Source organism: Heloderma suspectum, chromosome 6 (genome assembly GCF_057233095.1).
Source record: "Heloderma suspectum isolate Gila_16-S chromosome 6, 16-S_ref, whole genome shotgun sequence".
Taxonomy (NCBI): domain Eukaryota; kingdom Metazoa; phylum Chordata; class Lepidosauria; order Squamata; family Helodermatidae; genus Heloderma; species Heloderma suspectum.
This window is the reverse complement of record NC_139463.1, coordinates 31,867,517-31,877,637: the sequence shown is the minus strand read 5'-3', so window position 1 is coordinate 31,877,637 and position 10,121 is coordinate 31,867,517. Positions and strand designations below refer to the sequence as shown.

Genomic DNA, 10,121 nt, shown 5'->3' with positions numbered 1-10,121 from the left:
ATTTGGAGGCGAGCATGTTCCCTGCCCAACAGAGGTCAACCTTCCTCAAACTAGTGCCTTCCAGATGTTTTGGACTTCAACCCCCATCAGCTGCAGCCAACATGCTGATGATCAGGAATGCTGGGAGTTGTAATCCAAAACATCTGGAGGGTACCATGTTAGGGAAGTCGGATATAGAGCTATGCTTTGGTGGAGCTGTCTGGGTCTGCCAGGAGAGGCACTGGGAAAGAGCTGCTCAGCCCCCAAGTTTTACCGCAGGGGTGGGGAATGTGTGCCCCCCAGATGTTGTTGGACTGCACTACCAAAAACAACAGAATGACAACAGAATGACATTTAATAGGGATAAATGCCAAGTTCTGCACCTCGGAAAAAGAAACCAAATGCCCAGTTACAAGATGGGGGATATGTGGCTCAACCACACTACAAGCGAGAAGGATCTTGGAATTGTTGTAGATTGCAAACTGAATATGAGCCAACAATGTGATGTGGCTGCAAAAAAGGCAAATGCTGTTTTGGGCTGCGTTAATAGAAACATAGCTTCCAAATCCCGGGAAGTACTAGTTCCCCTCTACTCAGCACTGGTTAGGCCTCATCTGGAGTACTGTGTCCAGTTCTGGGCACCACATTTCAAGAAGGATGCAGACAAACTGGAGAGGGTTCAGAGGAGGGCAACCAAGATGATCAGGGGACTGGAAACAAAGCCCTATGAAGAGAGACTGAAAGAACTGGGCATGTTTAGCCTTGAGAAGAGAAGACTGAGGGGAGATATGATAGCACTCTTCAAGTCCTTGAAAGGTTGTCACAGAGAAGAAGGCCAGGATCTCTTCTTGATCATCCCAGAGTGCAGGACACGGAATAATGGGCTCAAGTGACAGGAAGCCAGATTCCGGCTGAACATCAGGAAAAACTTCCTGACTGTTAGAGCAATGCGACAATGGAACCAATTACCTAGGGAGGTAGTGGGCTCTCCCACACTGGAGGCGTTCAAGACGAGGCTGGACAGCCATCTGTCAGGGATGCTCTCACCTGGATTCCTGCACTGAGCAGAGGGTTGGACTCGATGGCCTTGTAGGCCCCTTCCAACCCTACTATCCTATGATTCTATTCTATACCCACCAGCCCCAGCCAGCACAGCTGCAGTGGATGAAGGGAGTTGGAACCCCGGAACAGCTGGAGGGCCATACATCCCCCATCTCTGCTTTACTGACTGGTCTTGAACCAATCGCTCTCGGCCCCTAAGCCTCCATCGCAGGGTTGTTGTGAGGAAAAGGGGGAAGCGGAAGAGGGAGACCCTGTAGCAGCACGATTTTTTGTTTTTAAATCGAATCAAAAGCACGGATGGGAAAAGCTGGGGTGCGTTTCTTCTGCCACTGCCCTTTTGCGGCATGTCCTGAACTGGGCTCACACCTGGTTCCATTGAGCCCCCGCGCGGCAGGGCCGGTCAGGGAGAAGGAGAGAGGATCCCGCCCTCCTTCCCCCGCTTTCCTTGGCCCTTTCTTCAGTGTGGATGCTCTGGCGCGCAACCTAGCCGCAGTTTCCCGAGCAGACTACATTTCCCAGGATGCACTTGAGACCTCTTCTTTAGGAAAAAGAAAAAGAAAACTTTTTTTTTTTGGAAGAAGGTGGGTAAAAGGAGGTTACATAACTCCTAGGACGTTGACACATCTGGGCCCCGCCCCCGGGGCGGCGACGTCACTGGGCCACAGGCCCCGCCCTCCTGGAGCGTTTTGTAGCCAGTTTGATTGCTACAGTCTCCTAGTCCATGCTATTTCCTGCTGCCGCTGGGGCAGAAAAGATTCCAGCGCTCTCTCGCTTCCCTTGCCCGCGTGGGGGGTGGGCTGGATTCCCCCCTTTCTTCTGTTTTATTTTTCTTTAAAAACTGGCCGTGGAAGAACAATCGCGCCCCTAAACTGGACACCCCGGGGGCTGGACTTTAAGTGTTTTTTCCCCCTCCCCCATCTGGAAATGGTCTGCTGGGGAGGGGGGGAGGGGGCTTTTTCCCAGCGCTGCTGACACCCCCTCCGCCCCCTCACAGCTTAACCCGAGAGGATCTCCCCGGCGCTGCAAAGCCTTCTGCCAGGGTGTGCGCGTCTGGTGTGCGCGGGGGCGGGAGGGGGGCGATCGATCGGGTGAGGGGATCCCTCTGCCTAAATTGCATTGCGGCTTTTACTCCCGGGAAGGGAGGGGGAAAGTCTTGGTCCTCCCCCACACCACACCCCCTCTCTCCGATCTTGCTTTTTATCCTCTTGGTTTCGCGGAGGAAAAAGGAATATATATTTTTTTTTCGTTTGGAGCGCTGTGATACCTTGAGGTCTCGGATGCTGCCGGCCTCTTTTGAAAAAGGTGTGGGAAAAATATCGCCCTAAAGACGATCGCGAAGAAAACGGCTGCTTCCCCCTCCCTTTTCCTTTTTTTTTTTTTTTGCTCTTTCTTATTTCTCCCCCCACTTCCCGACCCTGCCGCAGCATCTTCCAAGCTGGAAAATTATGGAGCTGGAGAATATCGTAGCCAACACAGTCTTGCTCAAAGCCAGAGAAGGTAAGAGAGGGGCTATCCAGGCAACGCGGTGTGTCTGTGCTGCTGGACTCCGGGAGGGAGGGCGGCGGCGGCGGCTCCTCTCCTTCGAACTCACATAATGATTTTAGCAGAAAGAAAGTTGGACTGCGCATCCGGCATCTGGCCGTCCCCGTGTGGCGATGGGGGCTTGCTTGGTTTTCCTGGCGTGACAGCTGAGTGTGTGTGTGTGTGTGTGCTATAGGTGGGTGTGTTGTTGGTACAGGGCAATTTACTGATCTTTCTGCATATATATATATATTTAAAAATCTGCCCTTCCACCAGGAACTCAGGGGTAATTACACGATTCTCCAACACATGCACGCTCTATTTTATCCTCACAGCAGCCCTGCAAGGTTGGCTAGGCTCAGAGATAGTCCTGATGGGTTCGATGTTCCCCAGTGAGCTTCATGGCTGAGCTGGGGATTTAAACCCAGGTTCTCTACCCAGTCCTAGTCCAACACTCAAACTGTTAGAGTGGTACTCGGGTAGGGCGGCATGTGCAGAGTGGCAATTCACTGGGCCAGTGAAACTAGTATTTGAGTTGCCAAATGGAAACAGGTCAAAGACCTTTATTTTTAAAAAGCCACTATTCTACGTGTTTTGGCGAGATCTTAAATGTGCAGCATGATCCTAGGCATGCTTTATTCAGAATAAGTCCCCTTGAGTTTGGTGTGTGTGTGCTTAGTTCCAAGTGGGTGTGCGTAGGATAGTAGCCTAAAGGTTTTGGTCTTAACGTCCATTTAGTTGCTTTTTTAAAAAAGCCCCAACCTTTTAAGGGACTTATTTCAGCTCCCCATATCCTCCTACAGATAGGCTTCTTTATTGGAGATAAGCAAAATGCTGGATTTGGCTTAGGGTTGCAACCGCACTTCACCCACAGACTTGTGTAGGCTTAGACTAAGGCACAGTCTCTTAGATTCTGTACTCCCATGTGTAAAATGGGAATACTACTAACCTTTTATTGCGTCACGGAAAAGATGGGCAACGTAAAGTTGGTATAACATTTTGTACATTAAAAGTGTGCAGCATTTTAATTATTGTTATTGTTATTATTGTCTTTATATTACTGGCCTCGTTGAACACTTTGCAAATGACAGCAAGGCAGTGCATCCCTCTTTAATGCCAAAATGGCACACTGCACTAATTCCAGTGTGTTGCCGGGTGTGTGTGTGTGTGTGGCATGACACTGGGCATAGACAGGGCATGTGAGTTACAATATATGGATCCACAGATCAGATGTATGTTTCCGATGCCTTAGATTGCTGTGGATCAATGTAGTGAAGATAAGCGCTAAATACCCCATAAATCTTTGTCCGGCAAATAAATGCTCACAAATTTTGGTTCGGCATGTATAAATACTGTGTGTATGTCTATATGTGTGTGTGTGTGCATGTGGTGTGTTTTAATACAGTGGTTGTTAGAGCTGGAGACTTCAGGATGGCTCTGCAGGAAAGCACTGCATTGCCATTTACATGAGCGAGCCTAATACAAGGCTTGCCTTTAGACAGAAACCTTGATGTATATGATGCTCAATGCTCACAGCTCTTTCTCTCGAAAACCTTGAAAGGGGGCAGGGGGGTGGGAAAATCCGTGCAGGGCCCTTTGATGGGAAAAGGAAAAGCAAAAGCTACATCACAGGAATTTGGAAAACAGATACTGTAGGCTTTATCTTTACTACTACCTCTGTATTCTAGAGCTAAGCGTCTTCACAAGATGCAGCAAAACCCGCTATGTCGATTTGATCCAATTTGACATGCTGGAGCAGAGTTGCTGCACCTGGGGTGTGTAGACGTGGTAGGTCTAATGCGCTTGTTTTCTCTAGGCCTTCTCAAGAGAAATTCTCATCTTGATAGGTTTGATATCTGGCCCCAGCCAGACATCACAAGCCCTGCTGGTACAATGAGGACACTTTCTTGACCATTTGAATGAATGGCACACATGAGGGAGATGTGACACAATGCTGAAATATGGGTTGTCCCTACGTAACCTTTAAAAATGAAAACAATCCCAGTTCCTGAATTCTTAAACCTTTTGTAATTGGGCTTGGGGCCTCTCAGAATGACTAATTTTGTTGGGAGCTGGAGCCACATATTCTGTCTGGTTACAATCTTCCAAAACAAAGAACTATATTTTTCAGTGTTGCAAGACACTTTCCCTAGAAAGCCCCAAATGAATCCAAGCAGTAGGCATGTTGATAGCAGGGGAACTGAGTGAAGCATAGTATCTCCCATGGGGTCCATCCAGGACTGGGTTAGAGACATCAACAGGGAATGTAGGAAACTGCGACAGTTAGTCCATCTACAGCAGCCTTCTGCATCCAGGTACCCCTGCCCCAATGTGTTAGCCTACAACTGCCATCATCCTGGACCAGCACAGCTGGAGGGCACCAGGTTGGTGAACATAGTTGACGTTGGCTGGGTTCACACAACACAACAAGCCAGAGTACAGGTTGAATCATGGCTTGTTGAATTGTGGGTTGTTGTATAACCCAGCCATGCTAACAAACCATGGTTTGTTAACCACGAACAACCTACAAAGAACCATGGTTTCTTGGTGAATTATGAACTGTGAGTTGTTTGTAGTTAATGAACCATGGTTTGTTAATGTGGGTGGGTTTACACAACACAGCAACTCACAATTCAACAACCCAGGGTTCAACAACAACACTCAGCCCATACTCTGGCTTGTCGTGTTGTCTTAACCATGCCACTAACTGGCAGCAACCCTACCTGGAGATGCCAAGAGTTGAACCTGGGACCTTTTGCATGCAAAGCATATACTCTACCACTGAGCTACAGCCCTTCCCTTCTTTCTTCTATACAAAATAGAGGTTCCAAAGTACTATCAGCATGACCAGCTGATCCATGTCCAGTTGCTTGGGCAAAGGAGTTATATTGTTTCAGGGATGTATCACGCAGAAAACATCCCTGTGCAGCTGTCACTTCCATGTAGGAAAACTACATGTGCCCTGCATGCATGCTGATGACATTTATAGTTACGTGGCCGTCTCTCTGAACAGACATGCAGTGGAAACCTTGATTGGGAAAGATCACGCAGTATTGTATGCACTGTGACAATGAGTGTGTAGAGGAGACGGAGAGAGACACATGATGGCTGTATGTATCGGGTGCAGTTTCATATATTGAAGCGACATTTGGTTGCTACAACCAACCCCAGCCTTCCCAGCCATTTTTGCTAGTTGTGGGAGGGAGGAGGCTGAAGTGTGGCTACTAGAGAACTGCCAAGAGTGCCTCCCAATGACATATGGAGAGAGAGGTGGTGAACATGGGTCTGGATGAGGAAGGCATCACAGATCCTCCGGAAAGCAGTGAGAGTGTGCCCTGAAATAAAAGGAGGATCTAGATTTTGCTCCTAGAAGTCAACATATTAAAGGCCAATCCGGGCCAAGACTTGTGTCATCTTGCGAATGGAGGGCCAGGCTGGGTTCTGCCCAGAGCTGGCTTCAAGTTCGGCTTCAGAGCCAATGTAGTATAGTGGGCAATGTTGGATGTTGACCAGGGAAAACAGAGTTCAAATCGCTGCTGAACCATGAGCCCGGCGTGATGTTGAGCCAGTGACTATCTCTCAACCTAAGCTACTTCACAGGCTAACGGGGGGGGGGGGGGGAGACAAAGACAAACCTGACTACATTATGCCTTCCTGAGCTCCTCAGTGACATGAAAAATGTTGAAATGGAAATAAGCTTGACCCATAGATGTGTGAACGCAATCAGTACTTTTTAACTATCTCCTTGGTGGTGGGAAGTTATTAAAAGCACTGGCCTGAGGATGGAATTTCTTTGCACAATGAGAGCAGCCTTAAGCAAAGGCAAACTAGTCTCTCGTTACAGTTTGAAAGGCGTAGGAATGTTCTTCTAAAGCAGCTTGCAGCAGGAATTTATTTATTTATTTATTTATTTATTTGTTACATTTCTATCCCGCCTTTTCCTCCAAGGAGGCCAAGGCTACATACGTGATCCTTCTCTCCATTTTAACCTCACAACAACCCTGTGAGGTAGAGTAGGCTGAGAGTCAGTGACTGGCCCAAAGCCACACAGTCAGCCTCATGGCAGAGTGGGGACTAGAACCCAGGTCTTCACAGTCCAGCACTCACACCACCCTGACTCTTGTGGTGGGAAGGTTTCCTATTAGACATGTAGGAATACGGCAGAGGATGAGGTGGCTAGACAGCATCACTGATGCAATGAATATGAACTTGAGCACACTCTGGGAGAGAGCGGAGGACAGGAAGGCCTGGCGTGCTATGGTCCATGGGGTCACGAAGAGTCGGACACAACTTAACGACTGAACAACAAAGTGACTGTTTCTGTCCTAAATAGTTGCTGTAATTAGGGCCTTGAGGGAAATTCCCCAGCAGAATGATCCTGAGCCATCACCTTAGCAATGCCTTACCTGCACCTCCACTGCCAACTGTTTCTTCCATCCCATCTTCATTATTCAGGTGCCAACCCTTGGGTGTACCTCCCAGCTCCTGATCTCTATCTTTTAGATGTGCACTGTCAGCCCTCTAAGCAGAAACTGTACTGCTACTATTTTCTGCTCGGCACTTAGCACACTGCTAATTATACATAAGAATTAAATTATGGTGGCAGCAGCATCATGACTTATTCACTTTTTTTTTTAGCATGCAACTTGGCTCATTTGCCAGCCTGATGGCAATTTCTTTTAACTAAACCAGATAGCTAAGGGCTCATCAGAACTCTGAGCTGTATTTTTCTTGTGGTTCTCCCTTACAGTCTCCTTGAACCTGGTCTTCCTTGATATGTTGTTAATTTCTGCCTACCTCACCATTCTTGATGCCGGGGCCGTAGCCAGGGGTGGGCTAGGGAGGGTCTGCCCCCCCTAAATCCCCCCCTAAGTTTTCTCCCCCCCTTTTTTTACAAATAATTTAAAACAATTTATAAGTTTGTCTTTTAAAAAAACCCTGCAAACCAGATGAACTGCCTCCCCTACTTTTTTTTGGCACCCCTCCCCCAACTTTTAGGCTGGCTATGGGCCTGTTTGATGCCACTGGTTGATCTGCTCTGATGTCATGGCACTGCTTTGCAGCCAGAGGTGCCATCATGGCCTGCCTGCTTGTAATTACCTTAGTTGTAATTACCTTAGTTTTGCTGATGTCATAGTAGAGGACTGATCCATTTTCGGGCCAGTCAACTGTTGTGCTCTATGAAGTATAGCCTGCTTGATTGTCCTGTAGGCCTGCAACATTCATTAATCAATTAAGGGAGCAATCCTATGGCTGCTAGACAGCGGCTAGACAGCCATAGGATATGTTGTTTTCCAGGAACTGACCTCGGAAGCCCGCGCTTCAAGGTCAGTCCCGGAGAACCAACCTCCCCCCACTTCCGTGCTGCCTCGGAGGCAGCATGGAACTGCCCTGTCCTCCGCACTCGCAAGAGGAGCGTGGAGCGGCCGGAAAGGGCCGTGGCTGGGGGCGTTCCGGGGCGGGGAGAGCGTAACTGCCTGTATGACACATCCTATGTGTCGTACAGCAGCCTCCTTCCCCGCTCCGTGCTCCCACGGCTAGACAGCCGCAATCGGCGTTCTAGCTGAAAAAGCAGGGCAGGAGAAGTACGGGGGGAACGATCCCCTCTGTGCTTCTGCTGCCCAGCTTTGGATAGGCAGTTGCCTCCAAGTTCAGAGGCGGCCGCCTTTCTAGATAGGATTGCTCCCTAATTGATTAAAAACGCTTATAAGCAACTAAAGAAAGTGCTCCCAGTTAACTGAGTAGGAGTATAAAAGAATTTTACTTTTAATACAAGAACTCATAAGACCTGCAGCTTGCATGCCACATCTTAAGAGGCACCTGCCATCTCTCTTATTCAGAAGGATCTATGGAAGAGGGCAGCCATCATGTAAAACAGTGAAAGTATGTTTCTTGCTTTGGGACATTTTTTTAAACAGGGGTGGGCAACTTTGGGAGGTCCAGAGGCCACCCCCTGTCCCCCGGAGGTGCTGAAAAGTAAAAAATGTCATCCGTGCTGGCTACTTGTAAACAAGCTCATTCCGACCCTTCTGGTGCTCTGTAGCCACTGTGGACATCATTAAAAACTGACCTTTACAAAACTGAATTTCAGAGTCAACAAGGGCTGCGTTCGGCTTGTGGGCACTGTATTGCCTGCTCCTGCTTTAACCCATATGCAGATCCAATAAATAGCACCATGAATTAAAACTTATTGACTCAGATTTCTTAAATTAAGTGACAGCCCTCTTGCAGAATCATCCTTTTGTGGATGACTAAATCAGGGGTGGCCAGCATTTAGGGTTCTACTTTGTTTTTCATTAAGACCCTGAGTTCTCCTAGTTGGAGCCATGTGTGGAATAGTGGCTCAGGAATGGGATACTGAATCGAGGAACAAAGTGCCTCTGAACATATGCTCAGGCTAGGAATTAATTTTCAATATTTTGGGGGGATCTTTGAATTGGTCAAATAAGGGTATTGCCCGAAATGGATTTTGGATTTTTTCTTATGGCCAACACAGTTGCCTTTATTTTTTTGTGGTACCAGAACTGGAACTCGCACACAAATCCTTTCCATGCGCATATCTAGCCCACTTTCCCTCCAAGCATCTTTGATATCAGCGCCTTATTTTAGGAGAGGAAAACGTTTTTGTTGTTGTCACTGTTTGTTCAGCTAGTGGGAGCTGGAAACTCTTGCTGATCTATTGCAAATCACCCAGCAGAAGATCCTGCCTCCCCGTGAACTAAATATTAAATATCTGAGGGGTCATGGCTCAGTGGATGAGCACCTGCTTTGCATGCAGAAGGTCCCGGGTTCAATCTTCGGCATCTCCAGGTAGGGCTAGGAAAGAATCCTGTCTGAACTCCTGGAGAACCGTTGCTGCCAGTCATTGTCGACAATACTGGGCTAGATAGACCAGTAGACTTCCTGGTCAAGGCAGCTTCCTGCATTCCTACATTTCTTGTCTTTTCTTGCAGAGGTTTTGCTAGGCTTGTGTTTGTACAAGAGTCTATCCCCACCCTGGCGTTCTTTTTCAGCAACCAAATTTAGGGGAGGGAAAAGCTTTGCTATTCTTCTGGAAATCAGAAACCCTTGCTGATCTGCAAATCACCCAGAGATCTAGTAGAACAGCCTGATGAATCTTCTGCCAGTCCCAGCTCTAATCTAGCAGTCTTCAGCCTTTTCAGAGCTAGGAGCGCTGTTTAATCCCAAACTGCAAAACGGCACTTGCGAGGTGTATATTTACGGTATATGCCTCTTTTTCTTCCCTCTCCACAGATGCAAAAGAGAGCATCAGGTTATTATATTCTGATGGCTGTATAGAATTGGGTTTTATAAATGTAGCTTGACCGGCAGAGATGAGGAGAGCTATAGCAATCCCAGAATATCTTCTCTTGTACAAATAGTAAAGGTAAAGTAGCTCTGTCCTCCTTTACGTTTAAAGACCCGGTGTGGTGCAGCGGTTCGAGTGTTGGACTGGGACATGGGAGATCTGGGTTCTAGTCCCCACTCAGCCATGAAGCTCCCTGGCTGACTTTGGGCCAGTCACTGACTCTCAGCCTAACCTACTTCACAGGGTTGTT

At 47.9% G+C, this 10,121-nt stretch overlaps 1 protein-coding gene across 1 annotated transcript in view; it reads left to right on the top strand.

Moving 5' to 3' along the window:
* Nucleotides 1-1,536: 1,536 nt before the first annotated feature.
* LOC146340620 (G protein-coupled receptor kinase 5-like) overlaps nucleotides 1,537-10,121 on the top strand; it is a 129,940-nt gene continuing 121,355 nt past the window's right edge. Inside the window, exon 1 of the mRNA XM_084803916.1 lies at nucleotides 1,537-2,538. Within this exon, the coding sequence (XP_084660042.1) occupies nucleotides 2,487-2,538 (52 nt within the window). The 5' untranslated portion in view covers nucleotides 1,537-2,486. The remainder of the gene's footprint in view (nucleotides 2,539-10,121) is intronic.